Source organism: Euleptes europaea, chromosome 5 (genome assembly GCF_029931775.1).
Source record: "Euleptes europaea isolate rEulEur1 chromosome 5, rEulEur1.hap1, whole genome shotgun sequence".
Lineage (NCBI taxonomy): Eukaryota > Metazoa > Chordata > Lepidosauria > Squamata > Sphaerodactylidae > Euleptes > Euleptes europaea.
In genome coordinates, this window is record NC_079316.1 from 67,911,836 (window position 1) to 67,934,812 (window position 22,977).

At 39.2% G+C, this 22,977-nt stretch overlaps 1 protein-coding gene across 5 annotated transcripts in view; it reads right to left on the bottom strand.

Moving 5' to 3' along the window:
- Positions 1-272: 272 nt before the first annotated feature.
- Positions 273-22,977, bottom strand: part of FGFR2 (fibroblast growth factor receptor 2) — a 165,066-nt gene continuing 142,361 nt past the window's right edge. For all 5 annotated transcript variants that reach the window (XM_056850348.1, XM_056850349.1, XM_056850350.1 and 2 more), the window contains 8 exons: positions 21,909-22,030; positions 18,190-18,300; positions 16,627-16,817; positions 8,636-8,758; positions 7,210-7,280; positions 5,356-5,493; positions 3,250-3,355; positions 273-989 (listed from right to left, as the gene is read on the bottom strand). In XM_056850348.1, coding sequence (XP_056706326.1) covers positions 825-989; positions 3,250-3,355; positions 5,356-5,493; positions 7,210-7,280; positions 8,636-8,758; positions 16,627-16,817; positions 18,190-18,300; positions 21,909-22,030 — 1,027 coding nt within the window. In that variant the 3' untranslated portion in view covers positions 273-824. The remainder of the gene's footprint in view (positions 990-3,249; positions 3,356-5,355; positions 5,494-7,209; positions 7,281-8,635; positions 8,759-16,626; positions 16,818-18,189; positions 18,301-21,908; positions 22,031-22,977) is intronic.

Genomic DNA, 22,977 nt, shown 5'->3' on the forward strand with positions numbered 1-22,977 from the left:
TGTTTTAAAAAAGACTCTGACAACTAATAAAGTTTGAGCAATATATCCACTAGTTCTCTGCACTGCCTGCATAGAAATGCCATTTAAATTACAAAATAACACAAACCCTATAAAAGATTAATTGTTTTTGTACATTACCAATTAATTAATAAATTAATGATATACCATTTTCCCTGAAAGTAAAGTGTTTCCCACCTTTGGATAGTGGATTTTTTTTCTTTTTCTTTTTAGAAAAATCTATGTATGAACAGCAATTACATGTAGCTGTTGTGTTGTTGTTTTTAAAGGATACAAATTTGCTTGGTGAAGTGGGACATCCATTTTTTAAATCAATACAAAAAATAATTCATTGTAAATATATAATATATATTTATACATATTTGATTATATTTACATACATCCAGCACCTATATACTGCATTTGTGCTCTGTAAGTGTGTGTCAACATATATTTTCTCCAAATATTACAAAATAAACAAGAAAGGCATGACCCAGTGTTTGCCTCAAGTCCAACTGGTCCATCAAATGTAGAAAAGTGTGTTGCAGCTTCCAGGCCCAAGAACCGACCTAGCAACTTGAGTCCATATGTGGCCCATAAAAAATCCCTTCTTCTGAAAATTGTTTGGCGTTCCAACATACAACATTATTTCCATGTGTTCTGAAAATACTTTGGCCAATATTTTGCTTTGTTTTGGTCCCTACTTTTCATATGTACAAACAAAAATCTTATGTGTCAGAAGAAAGGCTCTCTTTTCACATGATAGGTAGATGGATATCCTTGTTCCCTTATTCCATTTGGGATAAAGAAAGGTTCTTTTCATGTTTTCATGTTTTAACACTGCCGTTTATGTGTTGGTATTTAGGAAGACAAGGTTCATAAGGCATTGGATCAGGAGAAAAAACAGAGTCGTCACCTGAAGAACATGAACTCCTAGTGTCTTGATAACTAGGTGAATACTGTTCCAGTGGTCCACTGAGGTCTAGATATTCCTGTAAGACAGGTCAGAAGAGGTACACTGTAAGACATTTGAAGACAATCCCATTTCCTTTAGAACTGAGCTGTGTTTTATGCTACATATATGTTTCATGGACAAAAAAAATCGACAACTGGTTGCAGACTGAGGCCATTTTGTATTAAGATAAGTCACTCCACAAATGAGTGGTCCTTTGACATCCTTACACAGCTCATAAAACCAGAAGAAGGGGAAGAAAACCAAAAGAAAGCATTTCTGAGGCAGACGTGTCAGTTCCAACAAAATCAACGTCAACCACCCCCGTTGAAACATATCCACTAGCCACATCAAAAGCAAACTTTTTGCTTAACGATGATAAAAATGAAATTTTACCCTCAGAGAACTATTTTTGTCTAGCACATGGAAATGATTAACAGAGGGAATGAACATTCCATTCTGATACCCATTTATTTGTTGAATATTTTGCATTTTATGACAATGACTTTCAATTTTAACAAGTAAAAGAACCTTTAGAATGTATATCTTAGATAGTCTAAAGTATTATGCCATCAGAGTGTATGTCCGATAACTGTTTCCTCCTGCCCTAATATCTGTGGATTACAACCAACCGGGCAATTGCCAATGTCCGTAACAATAAATTACAATTACTGTCTTGTGCAAACCTCATTGAAATCAATGGAAGCTCTGCAAAAGCATGGAAGTATGCCCGGGCAGCTCCTATTCACTGCAATGGACTTGCACAGGAGAGCATCCCCAGACATTTCAATGGAGCCATGAAAAAAAAAAAGACAAGCAGTATCAGGTGAAATGAAATCCAGGGTGAAAGGACTTCTTCTGGAAATAACAGCTTTGGCAAGAGAATAAAGTTTCTTTTCTCCTTGAAACCCTCTTTGTCTTTCAACTTCTGCAAAGCAGCTGTATTCATTTAAATACAATCTCTTCATTTGCTAAACCATGAGTTACTATTCTAAGGGGGGGAATCAATTAGATAAAGCTGGTTTGCACAGATTTCCTGATTACTTAAAAAAAAATCATCATTGTACATGTTTTTGTATGAAGACGGTCAACAAAATGAAAAGGAACACCCCGCATAGCAAAAAGTATCTTACTGTGCATTTTTGATCTAATGTTACTTCCATTTGTAAGAATTTTTTCACGTCTAATCTCTGATCTTTGCATCTACCCAGAAACAATATTAGGCTCTCTATGCATACAGGGTAAAATTGTGGTGCCTTCATCATCAATGGCAAATCTCCCATTGACTTCAAAAGAAGTAATCATTTCCTCAATATAAATTAGCGTGACAGCTTTTAGGAGCAAGACAGAGCAGGAGATTTCTGGCATAAATAGAGGGAGGAAGCTATTAGAACACCCGAAGAAAGGTTGTATCCATGTGATTCAAGACGATCCAACAGATTATGTGTTCATCTGGAAGCCATTCACACCATAACTTAGTGTGATAACCTTTATTTGATTTTCTGTGATAAAATGCAACTACTGGTTTATTGTTAGATTTGGGGTCTTCACTATCAGGGGTTTCTGTAGATAAAAATCTTTCCAGATACATCCTAGTGTACCTCTTCGTTGTTATATACTTGAAAGACAATCTGTGATTGCAGGTACACTTTCAGGACCTGAGCTGGTCTCCAAATGTGACAAATTTTCCAAGTAAAGAAAAAAAAAGACAGCTTATGGAGAAACCACAGTTCAGATTAAATGGAGGTCTCAGAGTCTTATCACGTGACCTCCAAAGACCTTTTCCATACCACAACTGTTAACTAAATTTGGTACTGTAGCTGGACTTATTTTGCATCTTTACATATAAAACAGTGCAGGCTGCACTGTTCTGTTCTACTCTACATATAAGCAAGCAACCAAGCCAAAAATGGAGTTATGTAGGCAGGAGTGGGATTGAGTCTCAATGGCTGAGGTCACTAAGTTCAGAAAACAGGCTAGCTCTCTCACTGTCTCGCTCCCTCCATTGTGGTATCATCAAGTGTATCCCTGTGCTACCTCCAAATAAGAACACTTTTCATTCCTATGGGGAAAGCAGAGTCCTTTGCCTGGACTGTCTCAGTAAGAGCAGAACCTACCCTCCAGAGCCCAGTTTGTACACGATGGTCTTGACACTTCAGGATCCCAGCTAGGATTGCAATGTGCCGCTGCAGAACACGGATCTATAATAAAACCTATAGTTGTATGCTAGCAGTGATATTTCAAAATTTCCTGTTTTCATTAATTACATTTATCACATAAGGAGCAGGTGTTTTACTAACCTCATTAGTTGTGAGAGTGAGGATTCGATCTAAGTCTTCTACAAGCTGCTTGAAAGTTGGTCTCTGCGAAGGCACTGCATGCCAACAATCTCTCATCATCATGTAGCTGTGGAAACCAGCATTTCACTGCGTTAATTAACTCAGTATGTCTATGACATGCAGCTTTTCTATTCAATAATACTTGCACTGCTGTTTAGCTTAAAGTCAGGGTGTGTTCACATGTTATAGTTTGGAACGCTGTACTCTTTATTGTGGACAGGGAAATTTAGGAGACAATGTGCTAATTACCTTCTATGTGCATTTGTAACTTTACAGGTATCAATGCACTATCACCATGTGCAACAAATTTATATTCTACCTTTTTCAAATGAAGCCCAGGAAAGAAATGAAGTAGCGGAATATCAATAGGAACATATCCGATGGTAGCAAATATCGCAATGGTCCCTACAGGAAGCCCTTAACTATTTTCGTGAAAAAAAATTAATGTTTCTCATTGTTGTCTAAATGATGGGTGATTCAATTCTTCATTCTTCTGTGCGAAAGCAGTTTTACTGATTTTGATTTTAACAACAGCCCTGGAACATTAAATGTTTAGAGCAGCAAGGTTACTCTGCTTCTCATATATTCTGGGTTCTGCCATTTCAAAAATCCTTCTTGCTGGCTGAGTGTTGTACCAACTGCACACACTCAGTACAGGAGCAGTAACCCAGAACAGTTTTCTCCTTCATATAACTTTTCCTAATCTTTAAATACATTATATGAAAATGAGATGTTCGTTGCTGGCATAAGATAGTACAAATGCAGTGTGAAACACCAGTTCTTTTAATTGCCGGGAAAGGTGCTCAAATGTACCACATCTGCAAGACATGGGCATGTGGGTTCCACTGCTAGTTATAGAATGAATTTGTGCTCCATGTATGTTTAAACAGTACAAGGAAAACACATTTTTGATAGCTGAGACAGCCACCAGGATCAATGTAAATGCTTAAAAAGACTATAGATTTTCAAACTGTGGACAATTATTTTAAGAAAATATATCTTGCACAACTTGAGATAGATATTGAACAAAAGGCCTGCTGTTAATGGTTCTCTGGCTGGAAGAGATTAAAACAATTCCTTAGAGCAGAGGTCCCCAAGGCAGTGCCCTTGGGCCCCATGGCATCCTCTAATGCTTTTCCTGGCACCCAGTAATTGTTTTAGGCAGGCCTTTTGCCCAGCAGAGTTTCCAGTTCGCCACTGCAGATCTGATTGTTCATGCATGTTTTTTAAAAGTTCCTTTTGCAACAGCTGCCACTGCTGCCCAAGGGTCTTTACTGCATGCTTGGAGATAAGCTGTTCATATGCAAAAACATGTCTTTAAACAATGTGTTCATCTTAAACAGGTATTTAAATGTAAGTTGCTGCATGAGCCCAGGGTATGGTTGGCGGGCATACGATCCAGCACTATGGATGTGTATTGTTTGTTTCATACAGCGACCACTTGAACTATCAAAAATTATATTGTTTAACAATTTAAACACTAACAATCTATCCAGGAATGATCCTGGAATGCAAAGGTAACCCTTTGCCAGTTTCCTAAGTTTTGGAATACATCTAAACATTTACAGCAAGATATAAATGGTAAACAAATCTGTATCATGTCCCGCTCTAATCAGTGTGTGGAAACCCTGGGTATCCTAAGTATGCCTTCTTGAGCTCCATGATGGAAGAAATGCAGGGTACAAATATAAATAAATAAATGGGCCTGGGTACACCATGAATCAGTACTAAAACTAGGCAAAATGTAAACTGATGTCCCTGGGGCTATCCAGTCTGTGAGTGAGTGAACAAGCCCCGTCTCTGTATATCTAAAATGAAATATTAGGGGGTTTTTTATGCCTGTGTTTTCAGCAGGCCCACAGCAGACCGGGCAATTAGTACTGTCCTAAATCTAGCACTTACTGTTGTCCAAAGCTCTCCTTTTTGAAATATGCACCACCACATACATTGACAGATACAATAAAACATGCTTTTATATGAATATGTCGTTGAAATGCATGACAGCTGTCCCTTGAAAACCCACAACATCTTCTGTTATTATATGGTCCAGTAAGAAAGAGTGCTTACAGTTCATTGGTGCAATTGGCAGGCTTGTCCATTCTGTGCCCTTCTTTAAGCAACTTGAAAAGTTCTTCCACTGGAATTCCTGGGTATGGCGACCCTCCTAAAGTGAAGATCTCCCACATTAGCACACCAAATGACCATCTGAGGAAGAAATAAATAAAACTGGCATTTAAAAGGTGACAGAACTGGACTGATGCAGAACAGCATCGTGAAATATCCTTGAATCATTCCAACCACAGCTTCTTGTTACCTGAGCAATGCATCTGTGTGTCTTTAAAAGGCAGACTCTACTAGTCTTACTGCACTTTCTATTGTTTCCAGTTGCAGCTTATGGAAATAAATCATCAAGTTCTTCTGCTTGGGGCAAAGCACCCCAGAGAGTGGCCTACAGTTCTTCTTGTAAAGCTAAGCAGATCAGGCTCTGCAGGCTGCCTGGATGGGAGAATGCCTGATAATCTTATCTGTGCTACTGTGGGCATATTGGAGAATGAACATGGTTTAACAATAAAGATATGAGTTATAACTGCAATCAGTAGGGTTGCTAACTTCCAGGTGCTAGCTGGAGATCTCCTGCTATTACAACTGATCTCCAGCCGATAGAGATCAGTTCACCTGGAGAAAATGGCTGCTTTGGCAATTGGACTCTACGGCATTGAAGTTGCTCCCATCCCCAAACCCCGCCCTCCTCAGGCTCCACCCCAAAAACTTCCCACTGGTGGAGAAGAGGGACCTGGCAACCCTAGCAATCAGGGATGCAAACATGATTAGCAGATGGCAAAACAGATATATGCAGATATATGCAAACAAGTGACAATGCTAACCACATGCACTGTAAGACCCCACAATCCATCCAGCTATTAATAATGGCAAAGGCATTAAGATAAAATGGTGGCCTTCTGACTCCACACAGGCCTTAGAAGATGTTGTCCCAATAAATTATACAAGACAGGATAGACCAGAACTGGCTCTGGATAGACTGTGATCACGAAGGAGGAAAATCTGCATATCAGATACTTGCCCAGGGTGCTGAAAGTGAAGATGAATATTAAGCAACGGGAAACAGGTCACTCACAGTTACCACCTTTTTCCATTGTCAAAGATACTCGTGATTCTGGTAATCCTTACCTCTAAAGTAATGAAGTAAACGATACACTTTGCTAACACATAGTAGAATTTTATGCCTCAAAATGTAGGAACCAGAGGCAGCAGTTTTTAAATGTTGTTCTGTGAAGATGCTCCAAGCTAAACTATTTAGAACAACATTTAGAGGGCTCCATCTGTAAAAAGGTTCAAGGGAAGGAAACTTCCACACTGACAAGAGGAAGTCAGTGTTTTCCTTCTTTCATGTGCTTTGAAGCCAGCCAGATTAGTAACAGAGCACTGGTTTTCAGTCTTCCAGAAAATCCTCACTTTCTAAGGCCACTTTCTACTCTCTATCGTCTAACTAGGAAATAAAACAACAGCCGCAATTTTCAGAAAAGGCAACAGGGGTAAAAAAGAAAAAAAAATCAACCATAACAGTAAGCATTCCCGACCCTAGTTTCTGAGACGAGTCCATGATGCACGAATGGTGAAAGAATCCATTGTTTTATTTGGTCCTGAAGTCTAATACAGTAAGATAAAATGCCTTGCACTTTTGTTAAAGGAATGAAATGTAGGGAAACTTGCTTTAGGTTCCAAACCAGCTCAAATAAAGATGCCTGGCTGGTGCTGAATTAATTTCCCATGAGAGATCAAAGGTTGAGAGAAAAGGTTATCTGAAACCTACTTTAATCTGTTGAATATTTTTCTACTGCATGTCATTCAGGTTCCCTAGAAGAAGCTGTAAATTAATTAAGGGAGATTACAGTTACTTACACATCGCTTTGATGTGTGTAAACTCGGTCAAATAGAGCTTCTGGTGCCATCCACTTTACAGGCAGCCGGCCCTGTACAGGAAAAGAAAAATCAAAACACGGTTATCAAAGGGTCATTATTTATTGGTCAATTTCAAAAGTGAATCTGAAGAAAAAATAGTGATTGTAATTGCTGTATCAAAAATATGATGGTAAAGCAAATGAGTTCTGTACAATATGAGGAAATAATGTTTCCCTTTACTATGTCCCTTAGCTCTTTTAATACAGTTCTGACTCCCATTAACTTACAGAGGATCAGAATTTAAAATCATAAAGCCTTCCCCAGTTGGAAGAAGACTCTCATTGAAAAGGTAAAGGTAGTCCCCTGTGCAAGCACTGGGTCATTCCTGACCCTTGGGGTGATGTCACTGAAAAGGAGGAACTAATTGGGTTCGAACTCATGGCATTTGGGATTGGAAGAATCAGAAGTTGATCAAGTTCAGCTGCTTGTCCCATCCCAAGCACAATGCTCTCAACATCAGCCCTCCTCAGAATCCTGATGCCACAAACCGAGAGCGATAAATGGCTATACCCCAGAAAACTCAAGGTTAGGGAAACTGTAATGTGATAAGCAGCCGTCTGTGAACATGGAAGGATGCCTTTGCCTAGCATTTCCTCAGCCATTCAACAATGCAGTGTCAGCCCTGCACGCCTATGCGGGTTTCTAACTCAGCAGGAGGCAGCATGCTCAGAAATGCAACACTTCTAAATGAGCAAGCAGGGGGTTATAAAATGATGCACCAGAAGCCTCATGTAACAGCCCTTTCTCTATGCTCACTGTGTCAGGCTGTGACACACACAATGCATGAATGTAGCATTAATATCTGCCTTCTCTCCCAGATATTCATTTTTGAACAGTATAAACAGCTGTCCATGGTAAAGGCACAGTGTATAAATATGGAGCATTTGTACTTTAACCAGTGGATTGCCACGTATGTCATAAAGTTTCTACTGACTCCAAACGAAGTTTTGGTAATGCAAGTCCTCAACAAATTAAACTAAAACCAAATGTTAGCAATTACAAAATGGAAGCATTCCACAAAATCATCCATTGATTACAAAGAGGCAAATTTATATTTATATTCAGTATCTAGCTAACTGAAAAAGAATGTGCTACACGTTTCATGGAGACTATAAAAACCAACAGCAAAACCTTATCCTTTAGAAAGAATCATGTAACACGTACTCTCCCAAGCTGTGTAAGCAGATAACCTTCTTTTCCTAGTAAAAAGGGGTTAGGAATCCTTACACACTTGCCTATTATTTTCATTTCTTTGATTAAAAGTTAGGCTGCTGTACAAGAAGTCCATTAGGAATACATTTGCCATACTTAAATGCACCACTGAAAAAAGATACAGGCTTCAGCGATAAGGCTGCCATCCACTTACATTAGTAGTCTTTTTATAATAATCTATATTGTTGATATCTCTGGCCAACCCAAAGTCAGCTATTTTCATGACATTATTTTCGGTAACCAAAACATTCCTTGCTGCTAAATCTCGATGGATGCACTGGAAAAGAGAAAGAATACACCAATTTTCATATGTGAATACCACAAGCCCCACCATCACAGTTCACTCAGGTATATACATGCCAGTGTAACTAAATATAAACATAATTTATGTCTGAATATTTCCAATCCCCTCTGCCTTGGTCATGACTGGCTGGCTCCGATATCACCCCCCACCCTGAAAACCTGCTGTCAAACTGAAGGTCGCCCTGAGTAGAGGCTTCATGAACACATGAAGCTGCCTTATACTGAATCAGACCCTTGGTCCATCTAAGTCAGTATTGTCTACTCAGACCGGCAGCAGCTCTCCAGGGTCTCGGGTAGAGGTCTTTCACATCACCTACTTGCTTAGTTCCTTTAACTGGAGATGCTGGGGATTGAACCTGGGGCCTTCTGCATGCCAAGCAGATGCTCTACCACTGAGCCACAGCCCCTCATTTAAGCCTTTTTCCTCAGTTTGGAAGCTAATTTGCATGGACATCATGCTATGTGCCCCAGATACGAAGGGAGCCCCCAGACTTTGAGGTGCCAGCCTGTCAATAGGCTCTTTCCACCTCTTTTCTACACTGAACTTCTAAATGTGAAAATCAATGGACAGCTCAGCTCGCAAATGCCTGGAGGATGGGGGCAACCCCTTTGTGGGCCCATAAAATTGGACCCCCTTTCCCAAAGTTCACGAAACTTTGGTGTCAGTCTAAGGAGAGTCCCTTGCAGCCATGCTGCAAATTTGGTGACTCTATCTCCAAAAATGCCCCCACAGCTTTGAAAAAAATCCCCATAGGCTACAATGGACCCGAATTTTTCGGTAAACCCGGAAATAAAGCCAAAATACCCCTTTACTGATATGGGTATTCGGCTTATTTCGGGTTTTCTGGAAAAAAAAGCGGGCCCAATAAACCCGAACCTGAAATTTACCCAAAAATATTTTGCACAATGCTATTTGAGAGCTTCCACTTGCTACATGTTCAAAAATTTCCTTTGTCACAAAATAGCAGAGGATGTCTCTGTGAGTACAGACATCTGGTCCACAGCCACCATCTGGAAGAGTGAACTGATTCACATAACCACTGAGCATGATACAGCTACAATAAAAGCTAGCTAAATATCCTGCTTTTGCCTGGTCTCAGCTTAATGACAGCTGTTTGTATGGACCCAGAAATTTCAGCTTTCAGCACACATTAGCAAGTGATTGAAAAAGTGATTTTTAAAAAGAATGATTATGAAATAAAAGCTGAATCCTGCACCTGGGAGCAGACAAACAACCTTAGCCAACAGCTATCATCTGCACAGTGATCATGGGAAGTGATTCTTGGGTACAACAGCACATGAATAGATTTCCCTTGATCCAGCTAGAAACAACTGATGGTTATTCCATTGTAGAAATACACAATTATAGAGATATACAACAGGAAGGGAAAGAAGCACAGGATTATTTGTTCTAATCCCTAGAATGAGGCAGGATATACCTAATATATCTAGAGCCATACGTATATCATATCTCCCAGAAGATAATTTTGGCATTTCAAGGCCTTCTAGGAAGATGATTTCTATAAAAGTCCCTAAGTAGCATATGCCAACAGCTCTCAAACTATTGACATTTTTCTTAAGAACCATCCTAAATTTCCCAGCCATTTAAGCCAGTTGATTTTGCCTCCTGGCCCTAAAACACAACCGTATTGTCTACAGCGGGTAGCAAATAATTAGTTTCCCCCTTCTTTATGAAAGCATTTAAAATCTGAAGATTATGATTAAGTCCTTTCCTCCAATGACCACTAGAGAAATCTCCTGGAAAATGTATTTGAACTCAATGTTATGCTACAACACGAGGCCCTCCTTCAGCTGAATCAAAAGTTTTGTTCATTCAGAGTTGGGCACTGCATTGAATCAAAGCCTGGTACTGAAAGAGTTCCCCCCTCCCAAGTATTTCCGCTCTAAACGCCATTAATATATTTTATCAACTTCTGCTTTCATGTGACATTGGCCTGACAGCCAAGCTAGCACTGGGATTTAAGGTGGCTACATTTCATAGAGGTATTTCTTAAAACACACTCACACACAATCACAAAAGTGCTATCAAGAACAGCAACTTAAATTGCACAGACCCTTTGTTAAATTATTGAAACATTCTCTGTGGCCCTCTTAATTTACATGCTAATTTTTAAAACTGAAGCTTCCTAGAGTTTTTCCTTGCTTTTGGAGGATCTTAATAATGAAATTTCAAAGGGGTCTCCTAATTTAACCTTTCTTCCCTTTACATCAGCACCTTTTTGAAACTGTGCAATTGACCTTTTTTGACTCAGAAAGCAAGTCCTGCCTGTTGACGGATACCATAGCTTGGTTTAAGCATTTCTGTCACAAGTAATAAAAGGCAGAAGGAAAAAAGACAAAGATGTTATGAAACATTCTACTTCTTTGTCCATTTTATTCTCTTTTTCTGGAGCACAAAGCACACTGTGATGTCTGTGCTTTAGATTTAAAGTTGTTATTTATAATGGTATCCAGTTAAGTCTGATCCTAGCTACAATGTTCTTGTCTGACTTTAGGTACATTTATAAACAAACCACAAAATAAAAGATCGATAACAACACCCATACCCAATCTTTATATCTAATTCATGCGTCCAAAGTGAGGATCGAAAAACCAGCACTGTGGGGGCATGTACACAGAGAAGGAATTTTTCTACAACTTTGTGAAACCCCAAGGTAAAAAAATAATGTTTAAAAAACCGCAAAATTTGATGGAAAAAGAGGTTCTTTTCTTACTTGTATGTATGGTAATAAAAAATGTTGTACCTCCCTTCTTTTTCCAGGCTGTATGCTGATAACTCATTTAATACAAAAGGTGTAAAAATATTTTATTGCAAGCTTAAATTGCTTGTTAGAATCTGTCCTGTTTGCATTTTTTTCCATGATACTATATTGAATGTCTTGGTAGCCCGTTTGTTGTTCAGAAAACAAGGCAAACTGATCTTCTCACGGTTCCTGGATGGTAGAAACACCCTGACACTATCATCGCTCTTATTATTTCTGCCCAATAAATAATTGCCTGAGGGAAAATAGCTAGTGAAATGCAAACACTGAGTTATTTGAAGAACCAGAATGTGAAGTCCTACCTGCTATAATCTTTTTTTATTTTTGCTTTTGGTTTCTTTCTCTATGATGACTGCTCTTCCATTTGTATAAACGTCTACCTTCTGACAAGTATTCCATTTTTCTGGTTCAGTTCTTTCTGGGCTGGTAAAGACTAATGGATACAACTTCAATAGCCCTTTCTGGGAAGGAGACCTTATGAACTCCTGTACAATGACACTTTTACTTCTGGGGGTGGTAACTATGAAGACTAGCCAATAAAATTCAGAGGGTCACTGTGTTTTCTCAAGACAGATTCTTTCTTACCGCCCTTACACACAACTAGTACCAAACAAATGTTGCTTGCTGCCAACTGAATGTTATCCCTGGAAATTCTCATTAGCCAGGCTAGTAACTACTTGCAAGAGGACCATCTAATGCCACAGCCACAATTATTGCACTAATAATATGAGAAACAAAATGAGTTGACTTTTATTCTTTACCACTATTTTCCATCTGAAGGTTACATGAATTACCATTGATAGCTGCCTATAATCACAAGACAGGAGTATACAAATTCATTCTACTAAAGCCCCCAAATATGCAGGGATGAACCAACCAACCAAAAAAAAAAAAAAAACATTCTAAGATCTGGCCAGACAAAGAATCAAAATCCTCTCACAATACTCCACTTCACGAATATACACTCATTCCCCCCCCCCAATAGAATTATATAAACTGACCTTATGGTGATTCACAGGAACACATGAAGCTGTCTTATACTGAATTAGACCCTTGGTCCATCCAACTTAATATTGTCTACTCAGACCATCTCCAGGGTCTCAGGCAGAGGTCTTTCACATCATCTACTTGCCTAGTCCTTTTAATTGAACCCAGGATTGAACCTGGGACCTTCTGCATGCCAAGCAGATGCTTTACCAGTGAGCCACAGCCCATCCCTTCATGTACAAGCATTTTCTAATAACAGCATGGATGAGAACATCCGTTAGCTCCACACCTGCAAAATGTCATCCCATTTATCTTCTGCATCCACTGATGTCACCCCATTTATCTTCTGCATCCAATGCTAATTGCAAGGTCTTCTCTACCTCTGTTATTTCTCAACTGTGACAGCAACTTCAGCCCCTACCCTCACCATCACTGTTGGATGCACAGGTTCGTTAGATCCAGAAGTATGTACAAATCCTGGGCCTTGGTTCAGAAGAGGTGAATACCAACAGTTGCTTTCTTGACCATACAAAACCTGTTTAAACACACACAGCCCTTTCCCTCAAACTGTTTCCTGAGAACGGTGCCCCCACAAAGCTTCTGTTAACACAGTTTAGAAAAATCCCATCCCTAACTTTTCCTGGAGAAATGGCACTGGGAGATAGTTACTGTCCAAGGCTGCTTTAAAAAATATAATTCAAGGTATCTGTAAATCCACATAAAGATCTTAAAGGTTGTTTTAAATGTTTTAATTGTTGTTTTTATGCCTTTGTATGTTTTAGCTCTGTTTTAATTGCTTAATGATGTGTTGTTATTTTAGTTTGCTTTAATGGCTTTAAAATGTTATTTTATCATGCATGTTTTAATATGTTAGCCACCTTGGTGGCGCTTGTGAGGACAAAAAGGCAGGATATACATTTTGTGAAATAAAAATAAATAAATAAAATCTTTTGCATTTGCTTAGTTACCCCTTACGTCCAGCACCATTGGTGATAGAGCTGCTTGGTAGCAGATTCTCATCTCTTCCACCAATACTGTGACCAGGTTTATCTGAAAGGCAATTTGCTGTATGTCTGAATCTGCATCTCCATCAACATCTTATCCAGCCTATTAAGTAGAACAGGGTGATGTATTTACAGGACTGGTTAAGAATGCCTTCAATTTTCCTGTGTGATTCTGAAGGCAATGCATAGCTGTGGATGATATGGGTCTCCAAGGAATGAATGTCCAAATTTTGCTGCTTCAGCCAGTTTTCTCACCAACATGTACTCTAAGTGTAGACAAGTGACTAATATGCTCATAGAATATTGCCATTTTTTCCCCTCTACCATTTATCAAAAACTGGCAATCGGCAATTCCCTTCAAACCTCTAGAGATCTGAATGACTCTCTTTTTCATATTCAGTCAGCTAGCTGGATGTTACTGTCTTCATTTAATAAGGCAAGTCTCGAGTTTATATATTTGTTGCCTGCTTGGCTAAACAGCTCTCTCAGCTTACCGAAGTGAATATCTGAACCCATGAATCCCTAAATTCATTTTGTGACATTATTTGCTGAAGGCTGATTTTTCCCCCCAACTTAATTGTAACAGAAACTTTAACAAGCACAATTTTATGTTTTGATTACTCATGAATATATTTCTGACCCAAATTAAATGCAGTGCTTTGGTGGGATTTTTATGAACAAGTCGGCTTGTACAAATGCCGACGATTACTTTTTAAAAGTAATGAAAGCTTTTTAAAAGCTGAAACTGCCATTCAGATTGATTAGCTGAAAACATCAGAGTAGGGGGGTGGGCAATTTGTTCAGCACTAATGGCTACTTGCATTTTTTCGCACCCATATCCAACATAATTTGAAAAATCTATCTATGAACAGGGTGGTTGACAGCTGCACCTTCTTGAAGTGTTTTACAATGCCACGTTAGCAAGGACAGGTTGACTCTGCCCCATGCCTGACATTTATACATGAGTGAAAATGTCCTCTCCAGCTTCCACTACCAGCTAGGCCAACCATTCTTCTTGCTACATTTTTTAACCTACCAAGTTTGAAGCTTTCCTCCAACCTAAGGAACCATCCTCCAATGGTTCTTCTGCCAGAGAAAGGCTTCTTTAAGTTGGACGAAAGCTGTAGACTTTGCCAAAGGGAGTGGTAAGATGCAAACAACCAACAGCAAGTAGTCTAACACCTTGAGACAGTTTCCTAAATCTATGAGGTGAAATTAAGTATAATATTTGGAATAATAAAATTTGCATATGACTTGTTTCTTCTGAGCACTTAATTTTTGACACAGCCATTATGAAGACTTACTTTATTACTACTTACTTTATTACTACTGTCATTTTTACCACTGTTAATAATGGGCTGGTTCTCAGATGGTGCCAGTATGTAAATGCTATCTGTGGATGCAAGTGGGATCATTCTTGTTTGCCACTCCTGACAGTAAGGTATAGCTGCCCTAATTCTGGGGGGAAATCAGGTTCTAATCCCTGCCTAACATGAAAAAAGGGGGTAACAATCATTCTCTCTCAGCCTAAAAGTCCTTTCATAAGAACAGGATCAGACCAGTAGTCCATTTAGCTCAGCATCCTGTCTCAGTTGAGGCTGGCAGCTAGGAGAGGAATACAGTTGGAGAGGATCAGGAAGGATCCTGTGTGTTAGGGAAGTGATCTGAATGTCCTCCCCTAAGGGCAATAGCTCCTAAGTGAGGGGGGTGATTCCTAATCAGTTTTAAGAAAGAAAACTGGAAATTTGTATATTTTGTTCCTGACTCTACAAACAGTAGAAATACTGTTTCAAGGACCTTAAGTCTGCTCGACTAAGAAGTGACTGCCAAGGGTTCTCTATCTCGGTCTTTATCAAAAGTATAAACACCTGTCTAAGAAATACATCAGATACATCCTGATTAAAAAATATCTATTGTTTATAAATATCCGAAATCCCTCATTCCTACTGTTATTGTTTAATCTGCCAAGTATATTTTCTGAAACATCCCAGCAAACCTGACTGTATTGTTTCTCCAAAAGAGACAAATAAACCAGTTTGAGTTTTTATTTCATTAAACCTCTCGTGTCATATTCCAACTTATATAAAGAAAGTTTTTTTGGCGGATCCCTCATTCATCAAAAGTGCGGGACAGGGAAACAACAAGAGACAAATTATAAGTCTTGGGAGGGACAGTGGTGGTTGGTGAGGAAAACAGATAAAACAAAAGAGGAGTTCCATCATAGTCCCCTTCTGTTACCATCTTCTGCCAGCATTCCTGCAGTGATCCCTCCTTCCTAACCAATGTTTTAATTGCTTTTTAATGTTCTGTATGTATTTTAACTCTTTAAGTTGTTTTAATGATGTGTGTGTTTTTGGGGGGTTGATTTCAGTGGTTTTAAAACACATTTTAACATGTATGTGCAGAAAGGTGGGGCATATATTTTGTAAATAAAATAAATAAACTGCACAGAAGTTTGTTATGAGAATAAAATGCTGTCCTAGGCTTCTTGGAGTAAGGGTGAGATAAAAACGTATTTAACATATAGAGGAATGTGCACCAGACTTTAGGTGCTCTAGGCCTTTATCCAGCATTATACAGGCCCAGAGTAGGGCAAGTGCAATTCTACCCCTTCCCCTCATACAAGTTCTACACGATTAGGACTTGAGACAACTGGCCCACTTTTCAGCATGCAATGCACTCCATGAGTTTCTGTTCCAATACAGCAATTTTCTATAATGTTACTCTACCTATAATGCTGTACCTGTAATCAGGAGTCTTCCAATCCACTCAAACAGAAGATCCACACAATCATTCCTTTATGAGCATGAATCTCTCCACTGATGTGAATGCAGAAGCTTACATATGCAGGAGCTCATAGTGCGTATCATACAACTGAGATGTCTTTGGAAGAGAATGCTGATTTTCCTCATCTTACCTTAAAACACTGATTCGTAAATGTGACAAAGAAGTCACACAGCAGCACAAGACTGCCTTGGGCATCTTTTTGATAGCCTGCAAACAATCTCTACACTGAAAAGCAAGAATATTTATTATTATTATTATTATTATTTTGTAGAATGGCTTACTTTTTGTGATGCCAAGTATTCCATGCCTCTCGCCAACTGGTATGTACATGAGACTAAATCTTTAAATGTCATCTGCTCTTCAGGTACCCGGTTAATGTCAAATGAATATTCCATTCCTGGTGGTCGCCGCGCTCTCAGGTACTCTCGCAAATTCCCTTTGGAAGCATATTCCACGAGCACATACAAGGGCCCTTTAAGTAGTCAAATACACACAAGAAGAGGATAAAAATTAGAACACATATGTTCGGTGCCATTTTACCCACAAAATGAGTGGAAGAACCTGCATTTCAGACTCAAGGAAGACACACTCAGTAAGCAATTAATATGCAGAATGAGAGTTCAGTGTATCATCTGAACTCCTTTATGCACACATTCCCATGCAAACAGAGCGTCTGTCTTTCTCCATAGATACCTACTGACCCCCACACCCCCTCAGCAACAACACTTAAGAATATGTAAAGCAAGGTAAATGCCTCCAGTCACATTCTGACCATACTTTTACATTCACGTTATAATTCCTCTCCAATAAGCAGCATATCCTTAACCGCATGGTGAATAACCTTAAGCAATATGGTAACAACAAAGGCAATTATATGAACAAATGCCTTGTGCTTCCTATGCCACCTATGACAAATAATTCTTTTGCAACTCCCACAGCAAGGAACCAGGAAGCTGCACAGAAAGGGCAGCTTGTACATATATGCATGTCATAGTTTCACTGAGGGAGCAGATTAATTTTTCATCCAGATTCTGCCTCCCTAGACAATTTTTAATCCTTCTCATGCCCGGTGTTCAATTACACAAAGGCCATTTATGCAGGGTCAATTTTGAAACTCACTCAAAGCTCTTTTTTTAAATGCGACCTTTAAAATGACTGTTCACGGTCCCGATGCAAAAGGAGAAATTCCACACACACACCCCCACTCGCCTTATCCTTGTTTGCATAGCCATTAGCAATCGCCGGGTGCATAGCTAACATGCAGCTGTGATTTTGCATGTTTCCTTGAGGGGATTCTTCACCACGGCAGAGCAAACACAAAAGGTCACGTTAAAGGGGCTCTTAAGTAAAGCGAAGCAGGTACGCGCCAGCTTCGCAGTCACTTCCTGAACGAGTGAAACGCAAAAAAATATGCGGGGCAATTCAGCCTGGAACGCGCTGCTCATTACCAAGCATAAATGGCCAAAGAGAAACGTAGGATGCATAAAATGAAGGAGAACAAAATGGGGAATTATATTAATCCATTTACATTTGAGAGTGGGCGGAAGTACAGTGTAAATTAGGGGGGATGACACAGAAAAGTATACCAATATGTCCAATACTACATAACAATTCCATACAAGACCCACCTATGCAGACAAAGGAATAAAAATCGCTCTGATCCTAGCTTCTGTAAGACTTTTCCAGTGCAAGACGCTACCCCCTGAAACCTTTTTCAGTACAAATAGGAAATCTCTCCTTTCTGATCCCATTAAAAAAAATTTTTAAACTACCTCTTACAATCTCATTTGCATGTCACTTTCATATATACTACATAATGAAGCTCCATTAATCTCATCCCTTACCATCCTGAGTGCATGCCCCAAGGAGGTTGATAATATTTTTGTGCCTCCCTATCATCTTCATCATCTCCATTTCAGACACCAGGTCAGACAGGTCTTTTTCCGTAGCATCATCTGCAAAAGGGGGAAAAAAACACAACAAGATCTGCTCATAAAAGGTATCGAGTCTACCTGCTCAGTTCACTTTTCTTCAGCAAGCACCGCATTATAGCATTTCCAAATGGCAAAATGAAATTAAAAGACTGATAAATCATGGAAATAGAAGCAGGCTTTGATATCCTGAAGGACTGTTTTCCTGTTAACTTTACTCTCAAGGCCTGCTTCAAAGCGGACTGTTGTTCTTTTATCAGAGATCATTTGTCAGGCCTGATCTGCCCCATGGGAAAAAAGTAATAATGGAAAGCATACATACAGTCACAGCCAATGAGACAGCATATATAGGTTTAATATAAGAAAAATTCTGGTTCCAACATGATGCTGGTCAGTTTTGCATTTAGACATCCTTAGATAAAAGAATCTTAGCTACGAATATGTACTTATATCAAGTACTTCAGTATCCAGGGAAAAAGAAATCTGGTAGGCTAGTAAACATCTCATTCTGCCTAATATCCCAACTATCCATGTTTGGGACAGGTCAACAGTGCTTTTTCCTGCCACTTTCACTGTTGCCTATTGTACACACCATCCCTTTTTAAATTTTATTTATTTTATTTGTTCAATTTATAACTTGCCCTCCCCAGCCAAGACCAGGAAACATCATCAAACATTAACAATAAAAATAATTATTCTAAAATTAAACAATAAAACCCAATTAAAACCGTTAAAAACTCCAGAGGGTGCTTGATTTGGCCCATAATGCCCGGAAAAAGCAGTAGGTTGCCCCCCCCAAACAATATTTAGAGTAACAGAGAACAGGGCGGGGGCATTTGTCCAGTCACCTCAATGCATCCCCTAAGTCAGGGTTCCCCAATGTGGCGCCCATGGGCACCATGATGCCCACCAGCACTTCTCTTTGAACCTGCCGAGCTTTTCAGAAAGTGGGTGTGGCTGTTGTAAGGCAGGGCTTGCTATTGGCTGCCTTCATTCAAATGAATGGATTTTCCACTGGAGGATCACAATCACAATCTTTATTAAAAACAGTCATAGACCAGCACAGCTCTTCACCATTTACCACTAAAACCCTTAGTATTAGGCTTTACCCACACGTTTATACAAATAGTAAAAAAATTATTGTCGAAGGCTTTCACGGTCAGAGTTCATTGGTTCTTGTGGGTTATCCGGGCTGTGTAACCGTGGTCTTGGTATTTTCTTTCCTGACGTTTCGCCAGCAGCTGTGGCAGGCATCTTCAGAGGAGTAACACTGAAGGACAGTGTCTCCTGTCCTTCAGTGTTACTCCTCTGAAGATGCCTGCCACAGCTGCTGGCGAAACGTCAGGAAAGAAAATACCAAGACCACGGTTACACAGCCCGGATAACCCACAAGAACCAGTAAAAAAAATTGTTTGGACTCTTTGCAAACTATATATACTACCCTTTAAAATTATAGATTTTAAAATTAAATTAAATTAAATTAAAATTAAAATTATAGACCTACCAATGTTCTCAGCAGCATCTGACGGATTCTACAGGCCGCTGCACAAAACGTAGCCCACTGGAGGATCAAGAGAACTGGTAAGCACATTGACTAAGGCTAAGCACCTTTGTCAATGTGTGGTTCCATTCAGCCTCTCTTCTTCCCAAGAGGTATGAGGAAAGAGGTGTTCCATTTGGAATCAGAAGCTATTTAGGGTTTCACTCCATCTCTTATGGAAGCCATTTTTTAGGGTAATGCTCACCACCCGCTCTCAAAATTCCAAATGTGCCTGCAGGCTCAAATACATTGGGAACCCCTGCCCTACTTTACTGTGAAACAAAACATCTTTTGTATTTCTCTCTTACCACTTAATTGCTTTTTAAGTTTCCCCTCCAGAGAGGCTCAATGGTGCCTTCTATTTTATACTTCTGTGAGGCAATGAATTTAAAAGGCTGTAACTCTGTTTAGGATTGCAATGTAAATCTCTGAAGTACATTCTGCTTGATTAGTTTATCACTAGCCAGGTAGCATATGTGGAGAAAAGGCAGAAATTGCAGACAGGTTTTCTGTTATTCATGCCTCCTATTCTGAATGCAGGAGGATAAGAGGAGTGGTGCTGGAATTTCTGCAGATGCCACAACAAATCACAATGCAGGTACAAATCAAGGTTTAGAATTCCAACCCACATTTGGTTGGGCAGCCTGCATTCAGACATTATAGTAAACAGGATATTATTGTTTAAATGAGATGTTAAACAAGGAATTATTGTTTATCAACTGTGGTTTATAGTGATAGCTGAATGTACTCGTTAGCAAGAAATGTGCTTGATTTTTTTCTACAGTTTTTCTAGTATTTTTTTAATAAAAATTTTTTATTGTTTTTTCATATATTCGATACAATCAATTAACATTACCTTTCAATCTTTTCTAATTCTCAATTAAGACTAACATATATATAACAATTATCTTCCCCTGCTTTGACTTCCCCTCTTCCTTCTTCTATCTCTAACTTATCTTCGTAATCCTCTTAGCAATTATTTTCTAATTCTTTATAAAAAAAAATTGTAAAACCTTCTAGTTATTAAAAAAGAAAGAAAAATAGAAACAAGAAAATTAACCTAGTCTAAGTTGTAACCTTTAACATTTTGCAGGAGGAAAAGAAGAAGAAGAGGAGGAGGAGTTGGTTTTTATATGCCGACTTTCTCTACCTCTTAAGGAAGAATCAAACTGGCTTACAATCACCTTCCCTTCCCCTCCTCACAACATATGCTTTGTAAGATAGGTGGGGCTGAGAGAGTTCAGAGAGAGCTGTGACTAGCCCAAGGTCACCCAGCTGGCTTCATATGGAAGAGTGGGAAAACCACCTGGTTCGCCAGATTAGCATCCGTCGCTCATATGGAGGAGTGGGGAAATCAAACCCGGTTCTCCAGATTAGAGTCCACTGCTCCAAACCACTGCTCTTAACCACTACACCATACTAGCTGGTATGACCATGTTCATACCTAATTATTACTATGCTGCAAAACAGTCATGCTGAATGATCATTCCCCCCCTCTCCCACAAAAAGCAGTTTTTTACCATCTCTCTAGCACTGTGGCTGTTTTCACGTAGGCAAAACACTACTAAAAAAACCCCAGAATTTGTTTCTAATAACTAGCATTAATCAGATCAAGTACAACCATGTTCCATTAAATGAATCTCTGAAGGCAGAAACTCAACAGTATCCTACTTGTAACACTTGGCTTTTACAAACATGTTTGCATTTTCTTCCCCCACATCCTCTTTTTTCAAAATGTGTCAAAGCAAGACTGGGACGGATTCAACTATTTATTTTCTGATGTAATTGATGCTACAGATGCCTTTGAAGAAGAACGTTTGAAAAACTGGAGCACATAAGTCTCCCCTGTGGATCAAATCATGAGACAAGGAATAAACATTCATACCGAGCCTTTGACTTGCTTGTAAATACCTGCTGCTAAGGATAAATAGGCTGTCAAATGCACTGATTTATACCACAAAACTGCTGAAGGCTGAGGTCAGCTTAGTGAACTTTGGCCTTCTACAGTTAGAGAGTGTAGATGCCACAAAAGAAACATTCTTCACAGAACCTGCCACCTTTCTCAGTCTCCCCCTTTTCCCCAATATATTACCTTTCAGCATTTTCACTGCCACAGTAACGGCTTCTTTCGGTCGGTCTTTGTCAATTTCCACTGCTTCCGCCATGACAACTTGACCAAAGCATCCTTCCCCGAGGGGTTTGCCTAGTGTTAACCTACGGGTGTAAACAGGAGATTAGCACACAGCATCTGACCAGAGGATGAAGCTGGTGAAACTCAAGAGCTGAAAATAAAGGATGTTTCAGCAAAGTGTTTTGATTGGAGCATTGTTCATATGGCAATAAAGAGTATTAGTACATTTCCCAGGTTTGTGCAGATTCCAGTCAATCTTCTAAAGGACAGATTCTGTACTACTTACATTGTAAAATGTACCCTTGCAGCAATTATTGGACAGTTGCATTAATTTCTCACGTGAGTAAAGTGGTGCTCAAAATCTTACAACAAAGAATGTTACTATATATGGGACAAGAAATGCCAGATGTTCAAGCTGGATTCAAAAAAGCAAGAGGCACTAGAGATCATATTGCAAATTTACAGTGGTTACTGGAGTATATAAGGGAATATCAGAAGAAAAATAGCTTGTGTTTCATAGATTACAGCAAAAACCTTTGACTGTGTGGATCATGAAAAGCTGTGGTTGGTTTTAAAAGAAGTTGGTGTGCCACAGCATCTGATTGTTTTGATGCACAACCTGTACCCCAGACAAGACGTTAGGGCAGAATATGGAGAAACAGAATGGTTTCCAAGTGACAAAGGTGCCAGACAAGGATGTATTTTATCTCCCTCTCTCTTCAATCTATATGCAGAACACATCATAAGGAAAGCTGGATTAGATTTAGATGAAGGTGGAGTGAAAATTGGGGGAAGGAACATTAAGAATTTCGGATATTCAGATACCACAATATTGGCAGAAAACAGTTAAGACCTGAAACAACTACTGATGAAAGTTAAACTAGAAAGTGCCAAAGCAGGATTGCAGCTGAACATCAAGGAGAGAAAAATAATGACTACTAAAGAATTACACAAATTTAAGGCTGATGACGAAGAAACTAAAATTCCTTGGCTCCATAATCAACCAAAAGGGAGACTGCAACCAAGAAAT